Genomic DNA, 15,524 nt, shown 5'->3' on the forward strand with positions numbered 1-15,524 from the left:
CAAGATGATAGCAGGTCTATGGAATGAACCTTATAACAGGTTGAAGATTTGTGGGTTGCAGAAATTGGTTGATAGGTGGAAAAGAGGAGATAAGATTGAGACATTCAAATTGCTGAAGGGTTTCTATAGGATTAATTCAGAGGATATTTTTGAGATCAGGACTGGTGGTGGGAGGACTAGTGGACATCTATGGAAGCTGGGCAAGAGTGTGGTTAGTAAGAGTGTTAGAGCTGGGTTCTTTACTTTTAGAGTGGAATAAGCTGCCAGAGTCTGTTGTGGGGGTGCTATGACAGTGAATGAGTTCAAGGCAAGGTGTGATAAATACTGTGAGAATGTCAAATACTTGTGTGGGCATGATGTTTAGGGCATCCCTCAATAGGTCTAAGTACTCCATGGAGTCGCCGTAGTAATAATAATAATTATTATATGTTGGAAAATTAGCTTTTCTTTTATAAAATTCTAATTTTTAAAGTGGTAACTATTTTGCTTGTACAACAGTTGGAAAATTTACATATAAAGCATGTGGTTTCACATGTTGGTAACGAATTCATACATCGCCTTATTCATTTCTCCCCTTCAACATAAATTGACTCTTCTTGGTGCATTGCCAGCCGAGGGTCTTGCATCTGTGGTTGGATAGTACATTTAAATGGATCTGATGTGAGTCAGCTGGAGAAACTGTTGCTGAAAGAGTGAAACAAGTGGAAAACCTGAGAAAGCAAGAGGTAAATGGAAAAGCTTAAGAATGGTGAGAAATTGTATGAGTCAAGAGAATAAGAGAGCAAAGGATCACATGATAGGAATATTCTTTTCATGAAAATTTTTTACATTACTCCTCTAAACTGATATCAATACTTAAGCTTATTTTCTAAAGGAGTAACTGAAACACCCCTTGTACTAAATCATTGGCTTTTTACTCCAGTTACATTAAGACATCTATGATATGTATTTTAAAACATGAAAGAAAATGATATAAGAAAGTAATTTTTTGACATACCTTTCTAGAATTCTCATGTTTACTGCATGCTTTTTTCTTTGATGAAACCACATCAGATTTTTATATAATTGGTAAAAAATATCACACTATAACCGAACTCTTAAAAAATTTTTTAAAACAATTAAAAATGAACTACAAATTGATTTTTAGGACTGTCAAGTAAATTAAGGATACATTAAAATTTTTTCAGGGGAGGGTAGGATATAAAAATATATGAAAGTTTGAAAATATGGAGATTAAAAATATGCAAACTAAAATCAGAAGAATACATACAATGGTTCCATAATCAACCTGCACAAAAAATGAACTACTAAAATTAAAACTGAAAGATAAATGGGAGATTATGGGGTATGAGCCATTTCGACATAAGTCATCTTCAGAGCTCAATGTCCTATATTTTTAATCTCCATATTTTCAAACTTCCGTATACAGTCATCCCTCGACTTACGTCCGGGTTCCGTTCCATCCGACAGGACGTAAGTCAATACATTAAATCAATAGAGTTATAGGGGTTAGGGACTTAACCGTAATACGTATACTGTCATTTTAATTTTTAAACCTTATTATAAAACTACTGTGTGTTACTGCCACTATAAAACAGGAGAATAATCACCCATATCTTCCTCCACAATCACATCTTCATTACCTTCCCTGTGTGAACGATCAGGCTGTGGCTCTTCTAGTGTAACCTTTGTTTTTTGATGGAAATGTCCACTGTGTTCTGCTTATTCCTCTTCTTCCTTTTTCATAAATTTGTTCATAGCAAGCAAATGCATCATGTACTTTCGTTTCTATTATTAAATAGCTTTCAACATTGGGGTCCATGTCTTCAGCCATTTTGAGAACATCGCTAACTGCAAAGAACATTTCTGCAAGACCCTTCACTGTAAATTGTTTAACTACCTCTTCCTTTTCTCCTCTTCTGCAACAGTTGTTCCTCCAGTTCAACCGATTCTTCGTTTGTCAACTCTTCAGAGAAACCATGAGTTGAATTATGTCGTCGTCATTCACTTCCAGATTCAGATTGTTTGCTAGGCCCACTATTACAAACTTCCAAAACCGTGCACAGACCTTTTTAATGTGTTTTTCCATATACCACTCATAACACTGAGAGTTCACTTTGTCCCAAGTCGCAGCAATATTTTTAATAGCATGATAAATATTGAATGTTTTCCAGAATTGCATGAGAGTCTGGTCATTTCTTTCAGTAGCAGAAATGGCTTGTGAAAAAATTCTCCATAGATAAGCCTTAAACACTACAAGAACTCCCTGATCCATCGGTTTGATCAATGAAGTAGTGTTTGGAGGGAGAAACATGACCTTGGACTTGGCGAAGATCATCGCTATAAGATGTACAAGACAGATGATCTGGAGAATTATACAGAATTAATAAAATTTTAAATTCTACATTTTCTTTCACTCTCATAACAGTTGATTAAGCTTCCTCAAACAATTTTTGAATCATCCACGACTTCTTATTGCTCAGATAATGAACTGAGAGTATGCTTCCTAATGTTTTTGTTTCTAATGATTCGTTCTAATGGAACGTTCCTAATGATTCGTGAATTCTCACTGTGCCATATCACAAATGGTTTTGTTTATATCCAGCCACACTTGGAAGAGAATCGCAACACTGGCATAGATTTTAGCTTTTTGTGGATGAATGTCCGCTCAGGCATTTTTTTCCGAAATAAGAACATCTCATCCATATTAAATATTTGCTGTGGCAAATAATTTTCCTTCATAATAATTTTATCCAATTTTTCCACACTCTCCTTGACATCTTTCTCAGCACACGTAGATTCCCATACATTTTCACACTATGCAGTGCAAAACACTGCTTGAATCTCATGAACCAACCTGAAGAAGCGTTCGTAGTCATAATTGGGTTCTGCTTTCTCCTTCAACCTGTTGAAGAGACTTAGTGCCTTAGCAGTTATGGTCACAGTGCTAAGGGGTATGCGCTTTTGGTTCAGGTTCTCTATCCATGATGCAAGTAGCTTTTCCATATCACCAATTGGACCTTGTCGTTGCTTCGTCACTATCGATTTAATGGAAGCAGATCCTTTCACAACCTCTACGATTTTGTCCTTATTTTTGAAAATGGTCATCACTGTAGAATGAGACCATCCTAAGTCATGTGCAATTATATTGATGGGCCTAACAGCTTCATGTTGCTTTGTAACTTGCAGCTTCGTTTCAAGATCAATTTCTCACCTCTTTTTCTATGATTCATCACTAGGTTTTTTTGATTGTGCGTGTAGGGGCTATGTTGCACAAAACATCACGAAATATTTAGTGATAAATGCACAAATAACCCATTTCTCAAACACAAAATCAACTGAGGAACTGTTGAAGACACGCCGACTGCCGAGGAAGGTTGCTGCTGAAAGCGCTGTTGCCACTGTGTATGCTTTACTTTGCGCTCGCTTGCATCCTGTTCGAAAGTATAGCCGAAAATGTTATTTATTTCCTTATGGGATCACAGACATATTTCCCGAAAGGACGTAAGTCGAGGGATGACTATTTTTATCTCTATCCTCTCCTGAAAAAGTTCTGTGTTCTTAATTTAATTGAGTCCTAAAAATCGTTTTATAGTTAATTTTTAAGGGTTTTAAAAGGTTTTTAAGAGTTCAGTTAGTTATATTTCTTACTAATTATATTTTCTGATGCCATTTCATGAAAAAAAAAAGCTTAAAGTAAACATGAGGATTCTATAAAAGGTATGTCAAAAACTTACAATTCTTATATCATTTTTCTTTTAATAATATATGTTTTAAAATATATATATATCAATGTCTTAATTTAACTGGAGTAAAAAGCCAATGATTTAATACAATGGGTACTCCTTTACAAGATAGGGAAATAAAGAGAGTAAGAATGGATAAGAAGATCCTGAGATGTGTGAATGTTTACAGGAATGTATGTGTGAGTATACAAGGAGTTCCTGTGGCCAGTGATGTGGGGACAACATTTAGATTCTGGGAAAGGTCACATCTGACAAGAAATGGGGGTTGGCAGGACTTGTTACAGAACCAGAAATGAGCCAGTATGTGTGTTTACAAATGCCAGAAGTATTCAAAATAACAAAAATGAAATTATAGTGCTGATAGTTTGTTCACTCCAAAACTGTCAGAATAAGCAAGATGTGGTTGGATGAGGATGACATTCTGACAGGAACAGAAAAAATGTTTTTCATAAAGACAGAAAGAGCAAATAGTGGCAGTACTTTTGAAGCAGTCATACTGTACTTTTGTTACCCTTAACAAATGAGTACCTTCCTTGCCTGCTCTTTGTACTTCTCATGCAGCTGACTATTATTACTTACTGTATGATATGAGGTGGACAGAAAGTATTAACTTAGTATATAGACCTGGTAATGTGAAGAGCAGTGAGAAGGAAATGTATAAGCAAATTGGTCTGTATAATAAGGGTGATCAACATATGGAACAAAGAGAATGAGTTTGAGAGACAACTACTTTAGGCAATACCTAACAGTGAGCACAAGAATAGAGAGTATGAAATTTTATTATCTCAGATGTTATTGTAAATTAGCTGTCAAATCTTCCTTCAGCTGGTGAAAGTGACCATGAAGTGGTTACTTGGGTGGGAGCCAGCCACAATGAGGACTTCTGTGAGAAAGGGATATATGTGGAACAGTAAGGCTAGTGATTATGAAAAGCTTAGGAGATGGCTTGCAGCTATATTGTGGAATGAGGAATTGGATAGAAAGGATATTCAATACTGCTCAGGAACTGTCTGGCAGAGGCAATATCTGCATGCAATCCCCAAGGGCAGGTCAAATAAAGTAGGTGTAAAGTGAATGAATGAAGAGGTGAGGAAATGCAGTTTAGAAGAATGCATTAATATGGAGACAGCACACAAGTAGTAATAGTCAGCTGCATGAGAAGTACAAAAGCGGAGAAGTTAAGTACTCATTTGTTAAGGGTAACAAAAGTGCAGTATAAGTGGCAGTTAGCTAATGAGGCTAAAGCAAATCCTACATGTTTTGTTTTTTTTTTTTTTTGTGGCCAACAGAAGAAAGAATGGTTATGGGAGAATGATAGCGATTTATGAAAATGGTAGAGTGATAACCACTGATTTGGAATTAAATAAATTTGACATCAATAAGGCTGCATAACTTGATATATCATCGTATGTCTTGAGGGAATGTTCCAGGTCGTAGATTAGCCCAAGTTCCAAATTAGTGGAAAGAAGGCAAAATTGCTGTTTTATAAAGGTGGGGGGGGGGGGATAAGACTGCAGCATTGAATTATAAGCCAATCTGTTTGTCTGGAGTTGTGGTCAATGTTTGAAAGGTTAATGAGGAACATGATTATAACAAAGTGACAAATGCATTAGACAAGGCAAATGCATACACAATGATATATTTAGATTTAGCAGAAGACATTTATAGATTGCCACATACCTGGTAATTAAACTGGAACAGATGGGATTGGATAGTATAGTATATATTGGTGCACTGGATTGTAGACTGTCTGATAGGTATGAATAAGTTGTGTATAGAGAAGCAATATCCCAGAAGACGAAAGCCACTAATGGATTATCACAAGGGTGTGTTTTGGAGCACTGCTGTTTAATTTGTTTGTAAATGTTATTAAGGAAGGGCTTAAATTGTGATATACAGTCTATTGTAGATGATGCAAAGATGGGAAGAGCTACAACGAGTAGAATGGATGTTGTAGCTTTGACTAGGCAGATGAGTGGATCTGCCAATTCAATGTAGCAAAGCGTATGGTTTTAAATTTTGGGAAGCAAAGTATAAGATTGGTGGAGATAAGGAGTTTGGAGATGAATAGTGGTAGAGACCTGAAATTTCGCTAAATTCAGGAGGGCAGCAGAGCAGATTAGGGTAATGATTCGAAGGACAGCGACATGGAGAAGGATGTTATGATTCTATTGTACAAGGCTTCATATCAGGCCATGTGTGGATTACAGTGCACAGATTTAGCCACCTGATTTTCAGCAAGATATGTTGGAAAGGGTTCAGAGGTAACTGACTAAAGTGGCTCCTGGAATGTTCAGTAGGAAGCAATGGCAGCTGGTGAAAATTTTAAGTGGGAGTACTGCATATACAAAGGGGAAAAAAAAAAAACTTTTTTTTCCTATGAATTTATTAATAAATAAATTAAAAAATTTTTTTTATAAAAAAATTTGCATATTAAAAATTGCTTTATTAAAAAAATTTCATCCTTACCACCAACAAACACCAATAATAAAAGTTTCGTATCCATAGTAATAACGAATATGGAGTTAGATCGCAGTTATCGTTTCGTGTAATGATAATCGAAAAAATATAATTCTTTTCATATTTTCAACAGTGACACTTGTCATAATTCAGCCCTGTATCTATAATAAATAAATAATTATTTTTAACAAAATAAAATAAGATTTACAAAAAATAGTTCACCACGAAAACGCACCAATAATAAAGGTTTCATATCTCACAGAAATAACGTGCAGAAGCATACTAAAGATACTGCCATTTGAGCAGTGTGGAAATGACGTAACGTACAGTGACAAGCGCAAACGAATATCGGCGTTACATCGCAGTGCATTTGTTTCATAATCTAAAGCGTTAATCGAACAATTCCAATTATTAACTATTCAATCGATGTCAAAACATAAGCTGTAACCTTTAATATGTTGTATTGCATTTATATAATGTTGTAAGCATTGTTATTATTTATAAACACAAACAAAATTTAATTTTTTCTTTAGGGTGCTGCAGTGCTTATGTACAGGCCACCACTGGTAGGAAGACAGGTTGAGGGAATGCAATTTGCAGAGTATAGTGGATAGGAGATGATCAAGGGGTTATTACCAGAATTAACATGAAGATTTTTCAGATAGGTGGAGATGGGGGAAAAACAAGGGCCATCCCTGGAAGCAGTATAAGAAAGGTATGAGCAAGGAAGTGAGGAGTAGATGATTTTAGTAGACAGTGAATGCAATTTAAATTATGGTATGATGAGATGCATGTGAGAGTAGATACTCCTGCAATGAGGCTTGACTCCATGGAGGTCTGAGAATAAAACATCCTGCTGCTTTGTTTCATAGTTAAATGTTATCGTGAATGTCATTGTGATATCAACATGAACTATTAAATTAAAATTATTCATTATTTAAAAGGAAGCATAACCACGGGAAATGCTTATGCATAAAATAGATCTCTACTTGGGCAATTCTCGCATCTATTTGCAAAATGTCTTTTCTACCTTATTCAAAATACACATACATATTCAAATACTGTTTGAAAGGTTAACAGTTATGAGCAAATGATATAGGAGAACCAGCTCACTGTTCTGTGACAGATTTGACAAACTTTGCTAATTTTACAAACCTTGGTCATATTTCTGTAAATCGTTGCTGCTTCGGTCGCTGTAATGTAAAATCCAGTAGTAGCGAAATTCAGGATCATTTGCCTTCCCCATTATGGAAAATACCGAGATTCCTGAGTTGTCCTTTGTGTATTGAAACCTGAAAATATTAGTAGATTATTTAACTCCAGAAATGTCAACCTGGAAGACAAATTCAACAATATGAAGTGAACAGCTTAACAGAATTCAATTTTAGCATTTAGGATAATCAGTGCTCTAACTGCAATGTTTGTTCTCCCCCCCCCCCCCCCCCAAACAAACATTCTGGGGACAAATTAGAAATCATTGCCCTCAACTGGTTTTTTGACAGCCTTCATTTCCCTCTCCAATTATACATATTTGCAGTAGAGTTGCTGTTTTAACTAACATGGAATGACTACCATACTGCCATTGAGACTGTGTAATGAGGATTTTGAAGAAATCATGCAGATTCCAATTTCATTACTGAAAATTTTATTTTTTTTCCCCTTCATCACTACAATTTATGTTTGTTGTACCTGTCATCTGCGATAACATCATGATTTATGCTAAAAGTTGTATTTTCGGGAAACTTATTTGGAGAAAAAAATGACTTACGAAAGTAATTTTCATAAACAGTTTGTAAATAAATAAAGTGTGGAAAATGCAGACTCTACTAAAGAGAGGTAGTCAAACTATTTTGACGTACATAATGGATCTTTTCTCTCAATCTCAATTCTCAAATTTCTTTTATTTTATTTTTAGCTATCACTAAACTAATTGCCACGCAGTGAAGAGACGGCTAAAAAGTGCCGCCATCTCGTGGTTCCTAAACCTACCACAATATTTTTAATGTCTGAAAATAGCGTGGGTTCTATGGTCGATTTTCTTGAGTTTACAAGACGAAAAACTCGAGTTTCCGGGTTTTCTTGCGCATGGGAAAGTGGGAGAAAAAACCCGTGCTAGAGATCGACTAACTCGGAAACCGGTCGGAAAAAAGGCTTAGAAAATGCTCCCGTAGTCGGCGACTAGATTTGAACCCAAGTCTTCATTTATGAAGTCAAGCACCATGGAGTGCAAACGCTACTTCCACTAATGGCCATTGGTAGCAGAGTGGCTTTTCATGCATTAATAAACTCGCCTCCTTTCTAGGCTCTGAAAAGGATGTTTTCTGCCTCCCATTTAGCCTACCTTGTCTATGAAAATTACTTGCAGTGGTCTGTCATACTTTGGCCAAACAGGCAGATCTGCACACATGAGGAACACAGACAACTATTGAAGGCTAGAGGGCACTCTTAGGCAATCACAAATAGCTGGCCCGAGGTTATCAGTAATTTTAACTTCTGATCGCCTTTGTCTGAAATAGAGTAAGGTCGACCAGTACAATAACAAGGGTATAAAGTACCTGTAGCAAGTTTCTAACTTGCACCCCCAATCCAAAAATGACAAAAATTTAAAAAAATTTAAATGTAACAAGTTCAATTTTACTAAATGCAATATGTTAAATATTTACTATTAACCCCATCAAAATGAGTTGCAGTGTTGCAGAATTTGTGTCTAAAGTGGCGTATTGCCGAAATTTAAAAATGCAATATAAAATAGCGGACTTTTATATCTATTTATTTTTAACGTTTTGCGTCCCAAACCTAGTTGCGCCCGTGGCGACCACCTCTTTCGCGACGACCTCGTTACGGCACTGAGATCGACTGAGTTGTGAGATAAGAAAGCCGAGTTTTTGGAACAATATTCTACTTAACTTGGGAACCGATCGAAGGAAGACTTAAATTTCTCTATCTCCTTACTTCAGGTGGGCTAATGCTATGGATGCATATGCCATTTCCACAGGACACATTACTCATATTATTAAAAATTGTAGAATATGTAGTTGGAAGAACAATAAGGACATTCATGTGAGGCACTTTATTTCTAACTCCTGGCAGGCTGAATACTTATTTGAAAAACAAATTAAACTTCAAGCAGTCGGTGCTATCTTGGCAATGTGCCTTTCTATATTTGTCACTCACAAGGTAGCATTTATAGCATATGCCATCTGAAAATTCAACGCCATACACCTGAAACTTTCAGGTGACATTTCCTTCATATTCTTATCTGTATATATTTTCTCTAAATATTCCATGAATATTCATCTGAATTTTCTTCAGGGACCTTCTTCCTGCTCTCTCTCTCCCCTAGAGAGATTTGTGTGTGTGTGGCTCCTACTGATGAAAGGTTTTTCTGTAACTCCAAACTCAGAGACTAGTTTTTATTTCCCTACTCTTCATACATATGCCCCTCCTGCTGCTTCTATTTTTGCAATTTTCGTTTGTATATTAGCGTATTTCTTAACTATAGGCTATAAATATTTGTATCTAAAGCTGAAAAGTACAGTCTCTTAATTCACGGTAGTATAGATTGAAAACCTACATTTAGGATTTCCTCTTAAAGCACCGAAAATGGAAATCGATTTTACGTGTATTTATATAGCGCACCCAGCGTAACTCTGCAGTACAAGTAATTTTTATTATTACGGGCAACTCCAAGGAGTCCTTCGACTCATCGAGCGAGGCCCTAAACATCATGTCAAGAACAATTATTCAATATCCACACAGTACCTATCATACTTTGCCTTGAACTCACTCACAGTCATGGCACCCACAACAGACTCTGGCAGCTTATTCCACTCATTCACCACTCTCCAAGTAAAAAACCTACTTTAACACCCTTGCTAACCACGCTCTTGCCCAGTTTCCATAGATGACCCCTAGTCCTCCCACCACCAGTCCTGTTCTGAAAAATATCCTCTGAATTAATCTTATAGAAACCCTTCAGTAATTTGAATGTCTCAATCATACACTCCTTTTCTCCCCTATCAACCAATATCTTCAACCTGTTTTCATAAGGTTCATTCCATAGACCTGCTATCATCTTGGTCACTTGCCTCTGGATCCTCTCCACCTCCTCCCCATCAAGAAGAAACCCTGGTGCCCAGATCTGGGCACAGTAGTTAGGATGTGGTCTTATCAAGGCTCGGTACAGAGGAACAATAACTTGCTTGTCTCTGCTCGTCAAAGTATTCTTCAGCAACCAAGTGATTTGATGAGCTGATTTAGCCACTGTTGCAATGTGCCCCCTAAACTTCAACTCCTTATCCACCAACACTCCAAAATCCCTGGCCTCATCAATCTCCTGGAGTACAGTTCCACCAATGTGGTATATTGCTGCCAATCTTTTCACCTCAAAATACATAGCCTTACCCTTTGCCACATTAAATTGACATCCATTCTCCTTAGCCCAGTCCTCCAATCTATCCAAATCATCTTGCAAAATTTTGACATGTGCATTGACTATTGCTCTACCCAACTTTGCATCATCAGCAAACAAATGAACAGTTCCTCTCAGATCCTTTCCTATATCGTTAATGAAGAAATTAAATAGTAGTGGTCCATGAACAGAACCCTGCAGCACACTAGTCACAGGCCGTCTTTTGGACTCTACTCCTGAATAAACTACTCTCTGATATCTCTCCATCAACCACCCTCCTATCCATCTCACCAACTCTATATCCATCCCCATATGCTGCAGTTTACTGATTAGAATTCCATGTGGTATCCTGTCAAAGGCCTTAGCAAGGTCCAGCAGTATCACTGTAAACCCATTACCCTTATCCAGTTCAGCCATCACTGTTATAAAACATGAGCAAGTTACTGAGGCATGATCTGCCCTTCACAAAACCATGCTGTCCGCCATACAGCATCCCATTTTCATCTATCCATTCCTGAATTTTTCTCTTGACTACTTTCTCCAAAACCTTGACAACGACTCCTGATATGCTGTTGCAAATTACCGACTGATCAGTCGGTAATTTGCAACAGCAATTTTTCTCCACCCGTGTTAATAACTGTTGCTAGGATGTACATAAACAAGGAAAAATTCATTTTGGTTTTAATCCAAGCTGTGATGTACTTTCAGCTAGTCTTCCTTGGCAAACACTTAGAGAACTTATGTGTGAACAATAGATCCGAGTTTAGAATACAACGTGGAATTAAAATTCTTCCAGTAAGAAACATTTCGGTAAATTTTGATAAATGTTTTAATCCCAAAAATGAACATATTAGCCCAACCAGTAATATATTCAAAATTACCAGAAGGCACGATGTCAAAAAAGACGCTGTATTTTGGCATGTTGCTGAGTCTTGATTCCTTTGAACTGAAACCACCTAAATAATAAGACAGCTCTTGGCGGCTTTAAATGCTTAAAATCTTCTAAAAGTTATCATCTTGACGGAATTCGAACTCAGGTTTTTCGAAATAGAGGGTATCGTTAATACCTGTTGAGCTAGGAAGGTGTTCAACTTGAAATTAAAAAAATTCCAATTTATTTCTTTGCAGTCACAGATGCTCGCAACAGCGACGAATCTTATGAAAGAGTATAAGTGGAAGATTGCCATCATAACAAGTGATCGTGCTTGGAATCGTTGACTAGGCAATGGCACCTTTTGCCCAGTCCATTCAGATGTAAATTTAAATTCAGGTGTTACATTCAGCAGTGATCACTGCGATAACGTCTCAAGCTCCTCTAGAGTTTTTATCCCTCGATTGCTGCACTGATGATTTTGATCACTTTATAATATGTCAAAGAGGGGGAGGGAAGAATACGTCATGCCTTTGCTTTGATCTTTTAACTGACGTTTTATTAAGTCTAAACTGCGTACATTCTTTTAACCGGGGGTTTTCTCTTTTGGGAATGAAAAACTGGTTTCGGGGGGGGGGGGGATGCTACTATCACTTTCGTTGAAAGGCCTTCAAAACGATTCCAGTCCCAGATGGAACCCAGAACTCTTAGAGCTTAAAACCTAGACAAGAATTCTTGGCACGTCTTCCTTTTGCCTTTTTATAATCGATTGAAGTTTATAACGTTAATGAAGTATTTCAATTTAAACAATTGTTCAATCGTTCCGTTAACCACCCCAAAACAACGAGAAACTATCAAGCATCACGTGATCAGTGATGAATGACCAACGTGATTTCTGCCACTTGGAATCGAACGCATTATTTTCCTCGTTACTTACCCGGATAAACGATGTAAAAGTTACAAATTTTTAATTTCCTAATAATATGAACAGGTCTGACAGATGTTTTTTTAGTAACTTGACATCCTATTAATCTATTCACATCTGAAATTTGGCTCGCCAGTTTCCTCTCCTGCACCTTACTATGTCACGGCATTATTATCAGAATCCCTTATGTGGCCTTGTCTTGTTTCACTCACGTTTGCAATCAGGGAGAAAATCTTCTCCATAGTTGTGCTTCTATCAGTGCGTGTTAGCCTGTATAAAAAAAAAAAAAGAAAGAAAAACTCGCAAGATTCTCAATCTCCTTATCTATTATTATGTAACACATCCAGGGAGTCCAAAGAATCATCTATTACACCATAGATCAGATGGTTTCCAGAGCCTTGGATCCAAGCAACTGCTGAAGATATAGCAATATCTTTTTAACCTGAGCAGGTGCATTTTGCAAGTTCCAAAAAAGACTACTTGAAAGTGGTATTTCCACTTATCTATCCATCCGCACAGGCACTGTCAGCCATACTGATATCCTTACTTTTTTGTGAAGCGATAGTCAACAAATAACATATTTCTTCAAATTAACGTTCAACAACCAATTGACTGAATTAGGTTTCCCTCTGTTCCTGTTTTTCGTTGCAATATTCCGATAAAGTACGCAAAAACCCCAAAGTACAGCCTTTGGGGTTTCACAACCTCTAGGTTGTGAAACCCCAAAGGCTATGTATACGATTGATAAACATTATAGGAGAATGTACTATGGTGAAATAAGTATTGAAACTTCATATTAAAAATGAAATGTATATTTATGTCATCATGCATAGCCCATACAAGAAACCTACACTAGAGACCATTACACAGCTGTATAATGGCAAGCGGAAAATTTCGACTTTAAAGAGGTTATTATCGCACGATGCCTCACTGGTCTATCCGCTTGCGAGATTAGTAAAAGATTGCAACTAAAATAAACATTCTCAACCAATGAGAATGCGAGAGCGGCACTTAAGCGAAGATAAGCGAAGAAATGCAAAGATCCAAGAAGCTTCAAAGGACCGAAAAGTGGTAGTTTCTCCGGAGCCAAATGTGACGATCAACTAGGAGTATGGCCTACAAGGATTCAATTAGCATTAGGTCTCTACATAAAGAGTAGCACATTCTGGTAGAAACGAGAGAGCAACTATACGTAAGCCAGACATCAGCCATGGTAAGAGTATTCTGGAGCTGATATAACAGCAAAGTTTATATATCACTAAAAGAAGTAAAACCCATGTGCTAAAAGTTGTAAGCCTATGACACATTAGATTATGTATCGCGATCTGCACCTAAGCAAAAGGACCAGGAACACTGCTCTTGGAGAGCAACTGGCCCTCAACCAAGAACTTTATAATAAGCAAACTTTTGGCGATGGTATTTAATTGTCATGCAGTAGCCATGAAGTCTGAGTTTTCCATGGGTGGGGAAGATATGCAAATAAAAAAAAATCCCACTATTTTCGGGAGTGGAACACTTTTTGGCAGACAATTCTGGTACCGTTATTCAGTTAGAAATTTCTCATGGTTAGTCAATACATTAAATTGTCTAATTTTTTTATTTTTTTTATTTTTAAAAATTTCCTTACTTGGACTCTGAACCGACCCAAGGTGATGTTTTGAAATTTTTCATATGCGAACACTGCCTACCTACATGGTATAAAATAACTGGCATTATTATTCCTTTTTATGGAGGGCAAACGCATTCTCACTGGTTCTTAATATCATTTTTCCACGAGATATTCTGAGATGCGTTTGAAGAAGCACATACAGTTTTATTCACCGAAATGGTCAAGTTCTTTTTAACATTTGGTTACTTTGGGAACAATTATCCTACTAAGTCATTGAACATACTGATTCGTAAGGTCTACTAATGACTAAGGCATTCTATTTTGGGCAGGTACCGCATTCTGTATACCAATCCAATTCTAAATTCTACATATTCTCGCGGATTCAGGTGTGGGTTAGGAAGGAACGCTCTACTTAGCTACTCCAGTATTTCAATATTTATTTTTCCATGGCACGTAATTGTGCAGAGTATCGATATATGGCTTAACAATGCAGCTGGTAGACCTCATTTACAGGATGAGAAGCAGCTGCACATGCAAACGCAATTAACACTAACCTTTGAGATGCCATTATTTGAACAAGATACTCATGGCCCTCATACACAAAAATTCACATTCAGAACGGGGGGGGGGGGGAGATGATCATCGTACCACTGGACTAGTTTACTTTTCTTCAGTCTTGGACAACACAAAATGACAATACGTATTTCCTGTTAAAAAAATGGAGTCTTCGGTTATTATATTAAGATTTCTTGACAGCACTTGTGGGACTATTTGTAACTAAACTCAGATTTTGTGTCTCTAAACCTAGATTCTCTCTCCAGTCCGGCAAGAAACTTCAGTAATAATCACGTATTTCAAGAAGCATCGAATCCTGAAGTATTTTAAGTCTATTTAGTCGTATGTTGGGCACTGCTTCACTTTTACTCATTTTTTCAGCCAGCTATGGACTCAGCGATGACTGATGCACAGTAGCATCTACCAAACATCCCCCCCCCCGTATTCTCAGAAACGCTAGAAATTTTCCATTTACTCATCGTTCAGCATACAACAGCGAAAACTATCAAACTTAACAGATTTTTAGACGCTGAAAAATTGGTATTTTGAATAGTTGCATCCATTGTGCTGAAACAGGAGAGGTCGCATGGCTTTCAGCACTTATTTATTTCAATAAACAATCCAAATTTTTGATTGGAGAGATCAGCTGAAAATTCAGAATAGTCAGGTCCCAGAATGTAACAGTTAAGCTTAGTGGAAATGAAGTTGTCCTCATATGATGAACCCTTAATATGAAGAATTTACCGCAACAGGCAGCGCATGCCGCCAGTGGAGGAATGGGTCTAAAAATATCGGTAGCCAAGAGAAAAAGGGGGTCTCGCCCACAACTATAAGGCTATCATTTAATTTTTATAATAAATAAATATATAAATAAAAAATAAATCAGCTAACGCCTTTTATTCCCTTACAGGGAGTAGGTGAGGCCTTTATACCCTATCTAGCTTTTG

At 37.0% G+C, this 15,524-nt stretch overlaps 1 protein-coding gene across 1 annotated transcript in view; it reads right to left on the reverse strand.

Annotated features, from left to right (window-relative positions):
* Positions 1–15,524, reverse strand: part of LOC150108876 (uncharacterized protein CG3556-like) — a 68,537-nt gene that overhangs the window by 18,472 nt on the left and 34,541 nt on the right. The window contains exon 7 of the mRNA XM_090404031.1: positions 7,362–7,498. Within this exon, the coding sequence (XP_090260157.1) occupies positions 7,362–7,498 (137 nt within the window). The remainder of the gene's footprint in view (positions 1–7,361; positions 7,499–15,524) is intronic.

Source organism: Typopeltis vanoorti, chromosome 2, assembly GCF_054136105.1.
Source record: "Typopeltis vanoorti isolate ZY-2024b chromosome 2, IOZ_Tvanoo_1.0, whole genome shotgun sequence".
Classification (NCBI taxonomy): domain Eukaryota; kingdom Metazoa; phylum Arthropoda; class Arachnida; order Uropygi; family Thelyphonidae; genus Typopeltis; species Typopeltis vanoorti.